Source organism: Equus caballus, chromosome 7, assembly GCF_041296265.1.
Source record: "Equus caballus isolate H_3958 breed thoroughbred chromosome 7, TB-T2T, whole genome shotgun sequence".
Lineage (NCBI taxonomy): Eukaryota > Metazoa > Chordata > Mammalia > Perissodactyla > Equidae > Equus > Equus caballus.
The window spans coordinates 42935206-42952558 of NC_091690.1; the positions used below are offsets into that span (position 1 = coordinate 42935206).

The following is a 17353-nucleotide window of genomic DNA, read 5'->3' on the forward strand; positions in this document are numbered from 1 at the left end:
AAAGTCACAGTCTGTAACTAAGCTGCTCACTGTGGAGAGACCCTCCCATCAGACCCACCATCACCAGAGGCTCAGGGGTGTGAGGACCAAGCCAGATGAGTCTCTTGTGAAGGGGCTGAGAACAGGATGTTTTTAAACTAGAATCATTTGTTGCTTCCTAGAACAGGGGTGAGGGAAAGATGTATTTTTTTCCCTGCCCCCTGGCCTAGAACCAAGTGTCGCCCCCCAGATCGGGGGATGAGCTGGGAGGGAGGGCCACCTGGACCTGGCGGGGCATGCCGAGGAACAGGCTTCTTCCCTTCTCCACAGCCTCAGGGCTCTGTGCACCTTCCTGGAAAGGAGCCAGCAGAAGTGCCTGCCCACCAGCACCCAGCCACCTGGTGAAGGGGTAGCTGGGAGGCAGTTCCCCTTTGTGGGAGCTCAAAATAGCCATCAGTCAGCAGTGTGTTCAAGACCAAATTTAGTACGAGAAAGGCACTTTAGAGAGTCAGTTCCGTGCCCTCAAGGACTGGATACTCCCGACCCTGGCCCTGCACCGGGTGAGAACAAGCGACCTTCTATATGACGTAGCAGAAAGAGCCCGGTGCTCGGAATTGGGTCCTTTTCTGCCACAAACAGGTTGGGCTCAGGTTAGCAGGTACTAAAATGTTTGTACCTTGGGTTTCTTATCTGAAAATGAGGGGCTTGGATCAGGTAAGTGGGTTTCAAACACACACACGGAAAGGGCAATGTGAAAGGAGCTGGGTCATGGCTCTGGGCCCCCCACGAGAGCAGCTCTTTGGTGTTTCTTCCACATTAATGCTTCTGCTGAAGATTTCATTTAGAATAAAGGAATGTTCTATTTATAAAAGTTTGAAAACCCCTGGAATCTGTGATCTCTAAGCATTCCTTCTAAACTGCTGTGAGTGGCCTATACTCTGCTTTTGTGAGTGTTCTTAGGTTATCTGCTTGGAGTCTGCAGTCTTCCCACTTTGATTATAAGCAGAAAGGTGGCATGAAATGGGGGGGGGGGGACGGACGCATGCCTAGGAATTAAGAACCTGGGTTCACATCCTGTGTCTGCCCCTACTCCAATCCTAGTTAAATTGTTGATCTTCTTCAAACTTCGTTTTCTTCACCTGTAATATAAGGAGGTTAAATTCTACAGTCCCCACCAACACTCGGGTGCTGTGATTCTGAGCTTCAGGTCTGAAGCTCGTGCTGTCTGTCTGCCATGCCTCATGCACAGTCATGCACATACAGCCCAGCAGTCCTGTTGACTGGCCCAGAGGAAAGCTCCAAGGGTCAGAAAGGGTTAGGCAGCATGGCTGATTCATAACGGCGCACACAGCACAAGCCATGTGAGCAGAGCCCGGAGTGAAGGTGCCGATGGAGCATGAGGTGTGCATCTTGCTCTGCTCCTTCTGCCTGGCCTGTCAGGTCCACAGCAGACAAACTGTTTGCTGCGGGCCATTGAGGGTCAGTTCCCAAAAGACATTTTGTGGAGCTCAGAGAGGAAGAGCGAGACCTGGTTCCTGCATTTGTAGGACTGGCCTCTCACATTTTAGGATATCTAAAGAAAACACATACACAAATGCAAAAGGTATGAAAGAAGTGAAAGTAGTAAAGAGGTAGATCAGACGAGTCAGCATGAGTGGGTGATGTAACATGCCGGAAAAACATCCTTTGGGTTGTATATGGAAGAATGGAGGGGACAGAAGTTACTTTGATTCAAGTAAAGAACATACTGGGAAATCATTCTGCAGTGGCAGGGTGGGTGGAGTATGGCTGAGTGTGCACTGCAGCTCCATCTTTAGCGAAGGTGCATAGCAGCGTCTGCTCCCCTGGATCCACAGAGGCTTGTAAATGTGCAAAGGCTCAGCTGCTATGCACACTTCTTATTTTCATTACTTTCTCTTCCCTAGATACCACTTGAAAGATGTCATTGTAGGGAAGATATACTTCCTGCTGGTGAGAATCAAAATCAAGCACATGGAGATAGACATCATCAAACGGGAAACGACAGGCACGGGCCCCAATGTGTACCATGAGAACGACACAATAGCCAAGTATGAGATCATGGATGGAGCGCCCGTAAGAGGTGAGCCGCAGCTACCACAGCCTTCCTCCTAAAGCCTGCACAGGATTTGGGAGGGCTGAGGGATTGTACTGTTAACATAAGATTTCCTATTAACCTATAATTTCTCAGTCTCTAATTGTACACTGTGGGTCCCACCAGGGAAGAAAAGGAGGGCACAGTCTGTGGAACAGCAGGCTCCTACCGCGCCTTCAGCCAGGAGAGCTCCACCTGGACCTCGTTTATACACTGAGCTTGCACTAGATGATGGTGTCTCCAGGGTTATGCCTGTTAAAAAACAAAAAAGTGAAAAGTCCTGCTTTAGGAGATTGTGGTTTAAACATTTTATTACTGTATCCCATTGGCATTCTGACATTCTTTGATGCTAGAGAACAAGAGATTAATGCAAAATAGTCATTTTTGTTACTTAGTTCTAGCTCTGGTAATTCCTCTCTGAATTCATTCACCAAGTTTAGATACCATGGGCAGCACTACCAGGTGCTGCAGACAGCACTGGAACCAGACCAGACGAAAGCGGTCCTCTCCCACCCCCACAGAGCTGACACAGCATCTGGGGTGAAGTTGAAAGCTTTGTTATTTGGGTATTCTATGTGATTATTTGCAAGCAGCAATCATTTATGTTCTTCACTGGCTTTGCAGCAATTGATGATAAAGAATGTGGTTTTTCATTTAGAAGTGCTTGGCGATGCCAAGGTTTTATTCAGTTTATTCCCAGCATCTGTTCCATGTTGAAGGACGGGTGTCAAAGATTTAGCAGATCGGAAGACTGGGGACACTGACAGCAGATTATTGGATGTCACCATGCCATGTCCTTGGGAGGATTGAACTGAGCTCTCTTGACTCTCTCTATTTTCCATTTTTTCACCAGCTGTGCATGGAGAGACAGTTTTCCTGTACAAATGAAATGGGGCACTGAGAAATGATACAAAACAGCAGATAATTAAAAGTTCGTTTCTATTTAGCTTTAGACTACATTATAGGTTTGGCCTTTCTCAGTAGAATTACTGCCCTAATTTTGTTCCTCTTCGACCAGGAAAGGCATGATGTTAGAGGTGGAAAGGATCTAAAATATTACGTAGTCTGATCCCATAATTTTCCACATGAGAAAATTAAGGTCCAGAGAAAGCAACAGACTTACTCATAACTCATACAACTGGTTATTGGAGACCTGGGACCAGAAGGAGGATTTCCTGTTTCCCAGACCACTCTCCCACCCTGTGATCCATCTGGGAGTGGAGATGTATTTAGGGGCAAACACTAACTAGCATGGAAGGAAGTGATGTCAAAATAGCTGGGTGACAGGATAGTTAGCTGAGTTTTGACAGTTGACTTTTGAAAACCCAAAAGCCAGACACATTGCATGTCATCAAAAGATGCGTAACAATAACATCCCTGTGCTGTTTGTACTCCCTGGTCTCTGGATTGGGATGGTGAGAGGACATTCAGATGATGCAATAGGATGGGGAATGGAATTGCAGAGCCACGATTTTTGCTTCTGCAAGTCACTGGCAGCAGAATGCAACTTCCCAAAAGGCAGAAGCATTTGCTTGAGTGTTCTGTGTCATGCTCAGCTGGCATCTGTCCCCCGCTGAGATCAGAGAGGGACTTGGTATAGGGGAGAGAGGGTCACTTTGCCCCTCGGTCTGATTCCCGCCTGGCCCCTACAGGAGAGTCCATCCCCATCCGGCTCTTCCTGGCGGGTTACGAGCTCACCCCCACCATGCGGGACATCAACAAGAAGTTCTCCGTGCGCTATTACCTCAACCTGGTGCTGATCGATGAGGAGGAGCGGCGCTACTTCAAACAGCAGGTGAGGCCAGGCACCTCCTCCAGACCTCTAGAGACAGAACAGGAAGGGCACCACCCCTGCGAAGATCAGGCTCCATTTCTGACAGGGTAGGCAGAACGGTACAGGGGAGAGAGCTTATTAGTCTCTGTGCCACTTGTTGGTTTACCAAGAGGTAGAAACTGGATTACCCAGAGTCCCACAGCAGGAATGAGGTCCCCACTTAATGCCTAGAGTCTGCCTTCTCGGGCCCAGCCGCTGCAATCACACTGCCCTTCCAGTCCATGCAATCAAAAGGGGCCCTGGGGACGGGGTATATGGACAGCTGCTGTCTTTGGCGAGAGATAAACAGAGGAGGTTTTTGCCTAAGATTCTCTAGGAGAAAGTTGGAGCCTCTGGGAAGCCCATCCCCATGCCTCCCTCTCTCAATTCTGCAGGAAGTGGTGTTGTGGCGGAAGGGTGACATCGTACGGAAAAGCATGTCCCACCAGGCAGCCATCGCCTCACAGCGCTTCGAGGGCACAACCTCCCTGGGTGAGGTGCGGACCCCCAGCCAGCTGTCTGACAACAGCAGCAGGCAGTAGGCCCCCAGGGCCAGGCAGCGGCTGGGCTTCCACCCCAGCACCCCCATCTATCAAACACCAGCGGCTGGGGGAAGGGGGAGGACGGTGTGATGCTCAGCTGACCCATTTCTTGCAACCTGAAAACAAATCATGGTTTTGACTTAAATTCTTTCTTCTGAAGAACCTAAGGGGCTTGGGTTGGGACACCATCTCCTTGTGATCCTGTGGCTGATGTGGGAATGGGGAGAGGCAGCGTCCTGGAAGCTAGTCTCTCTGGGAAAAAGAGCCTTGTGTTGAGGCCTTTCACACAGGACTGCCTCGGGTCTTACAGGAGAGCAGAGACCAGGCGTTCTTGGCTCCTGGTTCTCCGAGCTGCCTGATACAGGGTCTGAGCTGCCAGTGGGGCCCTGGGTAATCATGTCTTGTCCTCCTCTCTGCTGTCCCTGAGGTAGTGGCCGAGGAATGGGGCCTGCCCTGTCCTAAGTGGCAGGGGGAGACTCAAGCCCGGGAAGCTACCTCTTTGGGAGTCTTGGATGTGGTGCTTTGAAGTTCCCACAAGCCACCTCCTTTCTGGCCTTTCTCTCACTGCTGGGACCCAGGCATAGTCCTTCTCTGTCTTTTGCGAATTCTGGTCAATAACGTCCTGGAACAGAAGCTTGTGCAAGGGGCTTTGGCTGACTGTCCCCTCACCCGTGAGAAATTCTGGGCCCAGTGACACCCAGGGTCAGCGTGACGCACAGATGGCAACAGAGTTGAACACAGGCCAGGCCTGCTGAGGAAGAAGTATGGTAACTGCATGGCACTGTCTGCCTGCCCCATGGGACTCCTCCCCAGCCTGAGGGCTGGGTGGTTCAGGTGTTGCTCCGGGTGCCAGCATCCTAAACAAGGGCATTTGTTTCCTTTAAGAAGAGATCCCATGACAGGGCCTTGATCGCTTTGCTTCCCTAAGAGTGGGTCCTCATCACTCCTTGCTCTCCATTGAATTTCTGGGAATTGGGGCTTACTCTCACACAGTTGGAAGTTTTCTCTTACTATCGCCCAAGCCCCTTCACTACCTGCCTGCCACTTAGAGGAGGGAGATGAGGACCTCAGCAGAAGACTCTACTACACAACTTCAGAATAATTCTGCTTGCCAAATTATGTCTTCATCTTCACCATTGACTGACCAGAGATTAGGACCATTGGTGTTTTTGTTTAAAAACATACAGAAAAACTCTCATGGGTGTTCTTGTCATACTACAGGAGGGAGGGGTTTTCCTCTGTTGTGCTGTGCTCAGGCCTGTCACAGTAAAGGTGTTGACATCCTTTTTCGCCTCATTTGGAAATGATCAAGATTACTCTCCAGTTGGCCTCCCTTCCCTTCCAAGAAAGACCAGGCAGACCCCACTGGCCAATAAGTACAATATTTGGTGGTCTGAGTTCTCTGTAATTTGGAAAGCAGAGGGGTTGGTTCCTGTGTCATCTTTCAGTTAATGTGGGAAACGGGGACTCCTCTTTTCCTCAGAAATCAGTGCAGTCGTGGGCCTTTGACTGAGCAGGGCTCATGGATCAGAACTGAGACTGGAGGGAAAGGCATTTGGGATGACACTTGAGGTCGACTGGGGGCAGCAGAACCAAGGAAGGTAAGGTGGTTTCCCCCATGCTGGACCCCGAGTTCAGGTGTGACAGACAATCCCCTGGGAACAGGATCCCCCATCCCACTGCCTTTGGATTATCACGGTAGGGGCTTACTTGTACAGGGGAGGCAGGTCCTGTGTTCCTGGCCGTGGCCTTGGGAGCATGAGACTAGGCTCTAGGACACCCCCCAGAATAGCTGGTTTCTAACTAGGAAGCATCTGCCAATTCCTCTGCCCCCTAACTGACAACACAAATTCATTTTCCAACTTGCCTAACATCTTAAACCTTTCTTCTGGGAGAACTAGAAGATAGAATCTGCTTTTATTTTCTCAAGAGCTGTGCACAAGTCAGGCCTTCTGTTTTCTCATACTCTGCCCCCATCCTGTACTTCTCTGTCCAACTGTGGAAGTAAGGGGAGGCTCCTGTCCCCCTCCTTTCAAGGTCCACATACCTGGGAGTAGATACGTACTAAACCAAGCAGTGCAACTTGTAATTAAGCAGCTGCAGTGTTTACATGTTTCTTAATGTGTCGTCTTTTCAATGGCTGTATTTTAAAAAAAAAAAAAACTCGTTTCAGTTGTCTCTCTGATTAAAGGAAGCCCCTGTGGCTTGGAGGCATTGTGCCCATGGTCCACCAGGTTCTGTGGTTTCTTCTTACAGTGTCCACCTCACACACAGGGGAAGACAGATCCCTACCCTGATCCAACACAGCACCTGCCCTCTCCATGTCCGTGGCCCCAGGGAACAATGATGAGTGAGTGCTTTATTAACACCTGTTTTGGACAAGCACATGGGTGAGAAAAGAATTCCGATTTTATGCCTACCTGGCAACTTGTCTTGAAACTGCTGATGGTTTAAACCCCTGTGGGACCCAGATGACTTCAGGGGCAAGTGAGGAAGGCTGGTGCAGAAAGCCAAGAGTTCGTTGCAGCGAGTGTTATCAGACTGAGCCCTACACCCTGGTGTTTGCTCCGGTGGAGGCCGGGGGTAGAAGTAGCCCTGCATCTGGACGAGGGGCAGGAGGAGCCAGGGGAGCACTCTTGTTACACCCAGTGCTGCTTTAACAGAAAAGCTTTCCAACTTTGATAGTAATGTTTATTGAAAAAAGTACACAAGAACCACCTACGTACACAACCCAAGGCGAACATAATAAGCAAGATCTTCGTGCCTTCTTCTGTCTCATGAAAGCTTGACTACTTTGGAGTAATGTCTTCCCATTCCAGCAACAGTGTCTCAGTTAACTCGGTTCTTCTTCCTCCAGGCTCAAAATGAAGTCAAACTCCTCTACCAAAAAGGGGAAAAAGAGAGGGAAGAATTAGGTCTTGTGTCTCCTCTTGAACAGGGAAGTTATGCGAGGCCTTTCACATGTTACCGATGCAGGTGGTCATGCATTCAGACTATTTACAGACTGTTGTACTATGTGCGGGGCACTGCAGGGTACCGGGCACATAGTAATGGGTAACTCAGAACATATTTCCTCCCTCGTGGATGTTAGAGGGGAGGAGACAGACTCAGAGAGGCTAAATATTGTGCCCCAGCTTAATCAGCTAGTACATGTGAATTCATGGGTCATTCTGGTATGGGTAATAAAGGAAACAGCCTGCTCTTACCTTGGGTCACGGGCTGAATGGAGAGTCTCTGGCGAGTGAAGAGAACCATATTTTTTAAGGGGCCACCAGTGGCTTTGTGAGCTTGGTGATGGGTTTTGAGCTCAGCCAGGGAAATGAAACGCTTCATCATCCGAACAAATTGTACATCCACCTAGGTGACAGGAGTGTCCGGGACAGAAAGACAAGTCCAGCTAGAACACTGTGTTCTAGCTGCTTACAGGAGGCTCCTATGGGCAGGGCTGCCAGTGTTCTGTTCTTAGCTCCCAAGTAAGGTTAACCTCATCTGAGTAAGGGCTGGGCTCCATACCTTGACCTAAAGACACCTCAGACCTTCTTTCTCCCTCTCTGGCCACCCTTTCCCACTCATGAAATAGGAAAAAGTAGTCTTTACCATCGACCATTTGGGGTTGTCTTCTTTGCTGGATGGATCATAATGGGGATTGTTTTTCTCAAACTGTGTATGGTCTGGGTAAGCCTCCTTCACAATCTGAAACCAAAACCAAGTCTCCACTCATTTGCCTGTACAGTCAGCTCCACAGCCAATCTTTAATCCAAGTCCAGCTGTCATTTCTGACCCTGCACATTCGTACCCCATATGCCTTGCTGTAGAGCCAGTAAGGGCTCAGATATCTGGAAATAATACACAGTCTAAGGCAAGCATAGGAAATCAACCCTGTTTTGACAAATGTCTTAAAAGTATGTTCTCCAATCAAATGTTAAAGGTTTTTGGTACCACTGTTTTTCCAGCTGCAGTTAATAATTATATATATCCTGGTAACTGCTGTCTTGGAAGAGCTACCATCAGGCCTGTTTTTGAGTGAAAGACTAGGTGTAGAAGCGGAGGGAAGTCTTTGCCAGTGAGACCTGAAATGAAGACCTGCCCTGTTATAGTCCTTGTCCCACAGGAAGGGGCCAGGAGAGCTCTTCCATATTCCTGTGAGAGCAGGGATGGGGAGGAGGGTACTAGTACTACTTTTTTTTGGGTGAAGATTGGCCCTGAGCTACTATCTGCTGCCAATTTCCCTCTTTTTGCTTGAGGAAGATTGTTGCTGAGCTAACATCTGTGCCAACCTTCCTCTGTTTTGTATGTGGGATGATGCCACAGCATGGCTTGATAAGTGATGTGTGGGTCCATGCCCAGGATCTGAACTGGCAAACCCCAGGCCACCGAAGTGGAACACACAATCCTAACCACTATGCCGCCAGGCTGGCCCAGGAGGGTACCTCTTTTTTGTTACCTATTTAAGCTGTATCCCTTTGTATCTACATGAGTAAGTCTTCCTGCATGGAGAGGGATTCAGACCAAAGCCTAAACAACTCACCTTCATAAGCCCTGCAATGCCTGGCTCCTTGCAGTTGCTGTGGTAGAAGAAGGCTTCCTCCTCCAGCTTCATGGCTCTGAGGAAGTTCCGGGCCTGTCCCAGGGGAGAAGAAACAAGAAACCATCCTTCCCACTGGCTGAAAAATACTAGCGGTTAGCAGAATCAAGTCTGCTTTTACTGGATGAGTTATTCTTTTTATGTAACTTCTCCCAATTCAATTCTTGCCTTTGCCAACATACCCAGACTTGTATCAGGACACTGGCTAGAACACAGGCCATCTGCACACTGCCTGCAGTTAGAGTACAGTATTTTTGAACATGTTCTCAGGTTTGGGTTCTGAGATAAAGCAACGCTGGCCAAGAGGTTTTGCTACCAAATAAGTCAAGAGAAGGAGGCAGGCACTTCTCCTACCCTGGATCTCCGGGTCCTGCTCTTACCTGGTAGTTGCGAACACCATCCCAGCATGCTGTCTGCTTGGGCTGTGCTTTGAGATCTTCAATGCTGAACTAGGTAACAGAGAATAAAGTCATTAAACAATCCTAGGCCAACTGGTCAGAATATATGGAAGCAGACAGTTCCTTCCCCTACACTAAGGGTGCTACTGGCTATCGCGGAAGTATGTCGTTTACGTGGAAGTAGCTCCACAGAGCCACTTCTATTGGGAGAATGGAAGGAAGCCCTGAATTACCTTGTTATCCTTGCTGATTGAGAGGATTAGGTGAATGGATAATCGAGATGAAAGTGTAACCTGCTGGCTGTCTGTATTTCACTTATTAAAACATTACATACTTCTGTAATATTTCTAATTATTCTTTCTCCAAGCATATTAAAACTGGTTTATATTCATTCTCAGAATATATACCAACTTTTGAAGGGAACTACCTAGGAGTACAGCAGGTGGCAAGAGAAATGCAACCTAAGATTGAAATGTGGCCTAGATCAGAGGTTGGCAAACTACAGCCTTCAGGTCAAACCTAACCCCATGCCTGATTTTGTTAATACTTTTATTGAAAGTCATCCATACCATTTTACATATTGTCTATGGCCACTCTCTTGCAACAGCAACTATAAGACTTGAAGACCCAAAATGTTTACTAGCTGGCCCTTTACAGAAAAAGTTCGCTGACCTCTGCCCTAGATAGAGGATTCACAAAACAGATAGTTGATGATGATAAATCCTGCTGATTTTATTCCTTGTTACCTTTTCCCTACCCTTAAGAGATTATTTGGTGATGGAACACTGTGGTGAACAATATTCACTTCTTATTTAAAAAAACAGCTTGAAGGGATTGGACACAGGGGCATGGTCTCACCTTCACGTCTACACCTTTTGCTAGCCGGCTTTCTGGCTCTGACTTCATCAGCCAGTAGCTGCTTAGATTCTTTGCACAATTTTTAGAGGCTGAAGTCTTCTGAGGGCTGGAGTTCTCCACTTTAGCTGACGCCTCACCTGGGTTCTTAGTTTGGGTACGTTTTCCTGCTGGCCCCTCATCTGCAATAGGAGAAGCAACAAGAAGAGAACTGTCATGCTGAGTGAAAACGTTCCATTGTGGGCAGAGCAGATGCTTTGGAGTGGGACGTGGATTCAAATCCTGGATCCATCAGTTACCAGCAGTAGCAGCTTAACTGCTGAACTTCAGTTTCTTATCTATAAAAATGGGGTGAGAATGCCTACCTTACATGATAGTTTCTGGATTATCCATTCAGTGGGAGAAGAATACTTACATGGTTGTGGTAGTTTCTGGATTATCCATTCAGTGGGAGAAGAATACTTACATGGTTGTGGTTTAGGATTAAAGATCCCAGCAGAGTATCTGACATATATTTAGTAGTCAGTAAATGCTGTTTTCTTTTCCTCACTCTCTTCTGTGTCTTTCCTGAGGCTATTCTCTCCAATGAGGAAACTGAGCATCTACTCCATGGACTTATTTTGAATATTAAATAAGATAATACAAACAATGGGCTTAGAAAATGCCTGGCATTATAATAAATGCTCAATAAATATTAGCCATTGTTATCATCATCTCATACTTATTTCCTTCTTGCTCACCGTGCTTTGCCTCCTGCCTCCTTTCTGCTCTTTGAAGGTGCCAAGAGAAGTTGGAAAAAACAGCTCATTCGGGACTTTGTAGACATGGTAAAGACTGGATTTTATCCTAAGAGAGTTGGAGAAATGTGCCTGGAACACAGTAGATACTCAACAGCTAACAGTTGTTAGATTCTTACTCTATGATGGACTCTAAGCTCTGTGTGTTACCCTAACCTTAACTCAGTTAATCTGTATAATTTATGAGTTGTTCTGTTCATCTAGAAAATGTGTCCCAGATTATATATCCAGGAAATGGTAGAAGGACCTGTGTCCCTCTGGTCGGTCTGAATCTACACTTAATGTCTATACTACACAGCCCCTGAATTAAGTCAAAGCTCCTATGTCAGTCATCATTAAATATCATTTATGGATGTCTAATACGCTGAACCTCCCTAGTCTAGTTTCCTAGAGGTCCTTTTGGAGGTAGCAGGCACACTGCAAACACTATGTGTTGTTAAATAACACAATGTGTTGTAGTTAATTTGGAACCCTTGCCATTCTCAAAAGAAGTACTTTAATTGCTTTGTTCCCGCTCTTCATCCACCTAGAATGCTGTTCATCCTCGTGAATATAAAAATGACATGTCCTTTTCTTTAACTGTGGAAAGCTTTCCCATTTTTTAAGACCAGACTCAAATTCCACTTCCTACTCAAGATGGTCCCTGTGATTTCTCGCAGCTGTCACACCTCTAGCAATTCAGCATCCTGGATTCTCACTTAAGGTTCCCCTGAAAGCAGAAGCTATAGTACCACCATTGGTTCTCTGCAGGTGGACAGGTCTATATGATGGTTGCGTCTGCACCGAATATGTACAGATTTGGTTTTTTGTCATTATTCCCTAAACGATGCGGTAAAACAACTATTTACATAGTATTTACATTGTATTCGGTAGTGTAAATAATCTAGAGATGATTTAAAGTATATGGGACAATGTGCCTAGGTTGTAGGCATATACTATGCCATTTTATATTAGGGACTTAAGCTCCCCGGATTTTGGTATCCACCGGGATCCTGGAACCAAGCCCCTACCGATACCAAGGGAAGACTGTCTTCTTGATCTTAGTACATGCCACGCTGTATCACACATATTTTTTGTGGTTATCAAATAGCCATTGCTTGAATGAACAAGAGGCTCTGAGTACAAGCTTGGTGGGAAGAGTAAAGGAGAAGATGGAGGGCGATTAGAGATAACGTAATGAAAAATAATCACAAAGGATTCTCCCTACAAGCAGGGAGCAGAAAGTGAACAATATTCAAGAGACTCCAAGAAATCTTTCCGGAGCTGCCTTTCGCAGCCAGGGTGCAGCTCACCTGGCCCAGCAGCCCCGGGCAGCCTCTTCCGGGGTCTCGGCATCGTCTCCCTGCAGGGGCTGAAGAGCGGAGGATTCTGGAGTCAACCGAGAGATGCAAGAGGCAATTCCGTATCTGCCCCAGAAACCCGCGGGGCAAGGCGGAGATAAGGAGAGGGCGCTTAGAGGGTCCCGGCCCGGAGGGTCTTCAGCGAAGAGCAGAGACAACTGGGCTTGGGCCTTCGAACCCTCTCCTTTATCTCCGCCCCATTTCCACCTCGCGTAACCTGCCCCGACACTCTCCTCGGTTCTTTCCTTGAGCCTGCTCTCACTAGTTCAGCACCCTCTTACTGCGTGGGCTCCACCACTCGGCAGACACGACCCCAACTTACCTCCCGAGGAGCCAGAAGGCCGAGCACTGCGTCATCGTGGCATCTTTAATACGTGTCTCTCGCGTCCCGGCCGTCTCTGGGAGTTGCAGTCCGTGCTGCGTGCGCAGGCCCGTCTGGCCCAGTACCCTGAGGGCCGCGGGATGCACTACAACTCCCAGAGTGCAGTGCGGGGCGAGGGAAGGCGGGTCCTGGGCTGCTGCCTGGAGAGTGTGAGCGCAGCTGTAGTCACGTGCTATCAGGTCCACCCTGGAGCAGGAGCGGCCGCTATGTGGCGGAGGAGCTGCGGGCATCTCGGAGCGCGGCTCTGCTGGCTGCGCGGTGGTCTCCAGTTCCCAGCCAAGCGCCACTGGGGCGTGGTCTCCTGCATCGATCGTAAGGCTCGCCCCGGGGGTGCAGGTGTCCAGGACCCGGGCGGGGACCGAGGTCTCCCCGCCTCAGCGCGCCGTCACCTCCGACCCGGCTACCCCCCGGCCGCTTACTCCGGCCTACCTCCCCTCTCCCGGATCGGCTCCCTCGCCGGCACATCACCCCTGGGCGGGCACCCCGTCCTGTCCACCTGGCTGGCTTCCCCGCCGCCCTCGCTCTCTGGTCTCAGTCCATCTGTCGCGCCCCTGGATTTTGTCTGCTTCTCGGCGTGGATGGGAAACCAGTCTTCTGAAACGTGTGCCTGACCGTCTCCTGGTTCTTCAGCCTTGTCCTCCCTCCTGCCTATCGCACCCTTCTAGTGGAACTTGGAGGTTCTGGTGTAAAACGCTGTTTTCTTACCTCACAGGGCCCTCTGAAGATAAAATGAGATATGAAAATACTTTGCAGCTGTATCGCTTAATCCCTGTTGCTGATGCTATTCGTTAATTGTTCAAATCTTCCTTAAACGCAGTTTATATTATCACCCTCTTGATGACACGTTTCATAAGTCTGCTTATGAGTACGATAACTAAAGGTTACTTCACAACTCTGGGTTACATGCTATTATGATCCCTGCTTTCAAATAAGGAGTGGATGCTCAGGTGCAGAAACTCGTGGGTTTCGTTTTGTTTTAATCATAACGTTGGGTCGTAAAAGTAGTAAGAATGTAAAAAGTGTGGTGCTGGTAGTGATAGATAGAAGCTCCAGGAACTACGGGATTTGTTCACGTATATAAATTTTATAACTTAACACCTATAGCTATAAAACACTTTTATTGTGGAAATTCATGCAGGAAAAATAACTGTTATTGCAAATGGGAAACACTGCCAGGGTTTACAGACCTGACTGTTGTCAGGCACCTGGCATATAATTTGGATGCTTTGGATGTGAGTAACGGGGAGTGTGGGGACATAGGCTGACTAGGGGGTACCCGCCACTTTGTGACTTTCTCAAGTACCTAACCATTTTTTTCTTCTGAAATAATTTCTGATTTATTTTAAATAAATGACACTTTTTAGCAGAAAAAGCTATGAATCGCTTAGCTCAACACCCAGATGTAGAAAGTACCCCAAGTTGTAGAATCCTTCTCAGAGCTCTAAACCCCTTCACGAGGTGCTGCCCCATTCTAGCACTTAGAATTTGGTCAACAAGGTCACCCTTCTCGTGTGGATGCCAAAGCAGATAAGGAGTTGTTCTGGCAACAAATAGATTAAATATGAGTATTTCCAGCAGCTGGTGGTGTAACTTCAGCCAATGAGGTGCTTTTTCACCTTTTTAAAAGAAATTTTAATTTGTAAAATGAAATTCTCCTTTTAATATATCATCAGACGTATTAGAACATCAAATTAAAGGAAGTAATCCAATATTTCTTATTGTTTCATTGCCTATTTTAATGTGAAAAATAACTTTTAAGAAAATTATGACTTTTATGTTTTATTTGTTATGTGTTACATATATTTACTGTGTACACTTTCCTCATTTTACAGATGAGGACATTTCTTCAGTGTCTAGTGCAACCTCCTCACTTTACAGTGGCATCACTGAGGGTTAGAGAGGAACCTGACTTACTGAAAGTTGTGCACTTGACAATTTCAGAAGCAGAGCTCGGTGGCCAGATTCTGTGTCCAGTGCCCTTTCACTACGCTTTGCTGCAACTCCCCAAACATTCCTTGCGCGCAAGTCTCAATTAGCACTATTGGTATTCCAGTTAGGTTTCTACTTTGGAGACATTCAAAGATTCTTATATTATTTAGAATTTTTTTGTTTTTTGGCCTCTTGCTTACACTTGAGTTGCTTTACAGTAAAGCCTTTCCTCATTTAATTTGGGCCCTTTTTCTGTTTACCTTTACCATTTTGGTGTGTATCTGTGTTGGCTTCTTGAACTCTGCCGGGAACTCCAGCAAAGTTCCTGAGGCCCAGCTTTTTGTTTTTCGTTTGTGATAGTGTATATTTTCTGGGAACTTAGGCATTTTTACTTAGTCACTATGCTTTCTTGTGTATAATTTACTTTTTACCTTTCCATTTCCACTTTTTTTTCTCCAAGCCATGCTTTCCTTTTGTTAGCATTTCCTTTTCTAAAAGTGACTATTTGTTATCTATCTTTAAAAAATGTGTAATTATGTTGTATTTTCTTGTACATATGATTTGCATCCAGTTATTCCTGTTATTTATTTAGGATGCAATTCTAATCTATTTCTTAAACCTTTTGTTCCCTGAACTGTTTGTTTTAGAAGGTAGCCATTTACTCTCTCAAATAATGCTAACTGTAACCATTTATTGAGCTTTTGTTGGGGTTGAAGTTCTGAAGCGCTTCTTTTTATACAGCAAGATGTTTCTGTTATTACCATTTATGTCCTCCTCTGTGTAAATGGACCATATTCATTCTTGTAACTCCAGCGCTGCTCCATAGTAGGCAGTCAATAAATATTAGTTTGTGAATGATCTTTGACCTTTGATCTACAGGAGCATTTCTGCAAGATTCTGCAAATAAATAACCTGACTGCCAGTCAGGAAACCATGAACTGTTTATTCCTAACCGTATTTCTGAGAATAACACCCAATGTAGATTTCTGTCCTGCGCTTCTCAAAGTAGCCTAATCTTAATCCCCTCCACTATTCATTTCTGAGTTTCCCATTGTAGTGAGAGTCCTGATACAGAGAGAATGCTTTCTCCTGGCTCACACAGCCGATCATTACTGATGCCCTGGTCTGCCCAGAGAAGCAGACTCTGCCACCTGCACTGGTTCTCTGTCGGAAGGATTGTGCATTGCTGTTAGGCCCTGGAATAAGTTACTGTCGAGTGTCGCTCCATAGTCTTCCTTTATGCTCCTTAGCATCAGCCCATAATGACCAGATTTTAGCACTGAGTTAGAAGGTACGACAGAGCCCTCTCTTCCTCCTTTCCCCTTGCATTTTTACAGCCCCCACGCACCTCATGGCTTCCCTGTGCCTCCAGGTATAGGCAGGCATCCCTTTACTTTTTTCTTAGCACACCTGAGGCAGGAGGTCCTTTCAAAATGGCAGTATTAAGAGACAATAAAAGAGGAATAAATGTAAACAATTTAAGTCTGACTCACCCTGGGCAGGTTGTTGATCCTGCTGTGGTGTACTGGCTGCCAGTCTTTTGTAAGATGTTTAAGCTTCTAGAGAAACTTCTCCCCTTGAAGCTCCCCTCCTTGCCTGTTGTTATCAGTCAATCAATTCATTGTCCCTAGACCTTAAGTGTCTTAGACCTAGAAGTGAATAAATTACTCAGAGTCAGCAGTGATAGTTTGGATAGAAAATGTTCTAAAAATTCTGAGTCATTGGATGAAAACAGGTTTAGCAAGGGCTTAATCATGTTTTCAGCACTAGAAGACTGTCTTTAATCATCAGTATTATCAATGAATGTCTGAGGGCTGCCAAATGCATGGCCTTCTTATAGGATCTTTTCCTTAATTTGGAAGGTAAGCCGAAGTATACGTATCTTCCTTTCTCAATTGATCTTTTAAAATGAATATGTTGATGGTGATAGACAGCTATAGACAGATATACAAAATAGGACAGGTTTTTCCAGGATACCAATACAGAAAAGGTAGGACATCCTAAAGGAAAGACATTTTCACCATAATTTGAGGGTCAATCTCTGTTTATTATTTTTTAATGTGGATTTACAAGGAGGAAGAGATAAAGAAGAGTATTGAAAGAATAAGTAAATAGGAGGTAAATGAAGTCAGTGGATCCACTTGGGAGGGAAGGAGGAAGGAAAAAGGTAATGATATATCAGAGAAACTGATTAATGGTGGGTGATGCCGTTCTCTGGATGTTAAAGGTGTACTGTGTATGGGAAATGCTATAGTAGATCCACTGTCCTGGCTTCATGATGCTTGCTGTTTGGGGTATTCTTCCCTAACCTCTGTCCTGGAACTGACTGTATGAATCTTGCCCGTAGCTTCCATGGGACTAAATGAAGAACAGAAAGAATTTCAGAAAGTGGCCTTTGACTTTGCCGCCCAGGAGATGGCTCCAAATATGGCGGAGTGGGACCAGAAGGTAGGAGTTTTCCTTGTGGATAGATGGGCCAACGAATGCATCGTGAAGTGAGCCTTATCTTCATCTCCTTATAATCCTAGTGCTTACTTTCCAGTTACAACTCCTACTGCAAACGAGAATATTATAATGGTGCGATTCTTTTCCTAAATTATTTCCTCATCATCTCATAAAT

At 46.4% G+C, this 17353-nt stretch overlaps 3 protein-coding genes across 7 annotated transcripts in view; 2 read left to right on the forward strand and 1 right to left on the reverse strand.

Annotated features, from left to right (window-relative positions):
• Nucleotides 1-6680, forward strand: part of VPS26B (VPS26, retromer complex component B) — a 21751-nt gene extending 15071 nt beyond the window's left edge. Inside the window, exons 4-7 of one of the 2 annotated variants that reach the window (XM_023645164.2) lie at nt 1905-2080; nt 3745-3887; nt 4301-4402; nt 5931-6680. In XM_023645164.2, coding sequence (XP_023500932.1) covers nt 1905-2080; nt 3745-3887; nt 4301-4402; nt 5931-5960 — 451 coding nt within the window. In that variant the 3' untranslated portion in view covers nt 5961-6680. Of the gene's footprint in view, nt 1-1904; nt 2081-3744; nt 3888-4300 lie in introns of both variants that reach the window. The other variant, XM_001502943.5, reaches the window with a different exon arrangement.
• ACAD8 (acyl-CoA dehydrogenase family member 8) overlaps nt 4322-17353 on the forward strand; it is a 24423-nt gene continuing 11391 nt past the window's right edge. For 2 of the 3 annotated variants that reach the window (XM_005611727.4, XM_070273929.1), the window contains exons 1-2: nt 12870-13116; nt 17081-17181. In XM_005611727.4, coding sequence (XP_005611784.1) covers nt 12885-13116; nt 17081-17181 — 333 coding nt within the window. In that variant the 5' untranslated portion in view covers nt 12870-12884. Of the gene's footprint in view, nt 4403-12869; nt 13117-17080; nt 17182-17353 lie in introns of those variants that run through there. The other variant, XM_005611728.4, reaches the window with a different exon arrangement.
• Nucleotides 7125-12859, reverse strand: THYN1 (thymocyte nuclear protein 1). 2 transcript variants are annotated; one of them, XM_070273933.1, is made up of 8 exons: nt 12745-12859; nt 12375-12450; nt 10289-10467; nt 9413-9481; nt 8976-9068; nt 8045-8140; nt 7654-7804; nt 7125-7327 (listed from the first exon to the last, which is right to left on the reverse strand). In XM_070273933.1, the coding sequence occupies exons 2-8, from the start codon at nt 12415-12417 to the stop codon at nt 7281-7283; spliced, it is 678 nt and encodes a 225-aa protein (XP_070130034.1). In that variant the 5' UTR covers nt 12418-12450; nt 12745-12859; the 3' UTR covers nt 7125-7280. The 2 variants fall into 2 exon arrangements, with proteins under 2 accessions (XP_070130034.1, XP_070130033.1); XM_070273932.1 differs by having other exon boundaries at nt 12375-12488; nt 12745-12800.

Coding starts and splice junctions, on each gene's coding strand:
- THYN1 (XM_070273933.1), bottom strand. CDS start 12,417: ATGCCGAGACCCCGGAAGAGGCTGCCCGGGGCTGCTGGGCCAG. Junction 9,069..9,412: donor ATGGTGTTCGCAACTACCAG/GTAAGAGCAGGA, acceptor CCCCTGGGACAG/GCCCGGAACTTCCTCAGAGC. Junction 7,805..8,044: donor ACAACCCCAAATGGTCGATG/GTAAAGACTACT, acceptor CCTGTCACCTAG/GTGGATGTACAATTTGTTCG.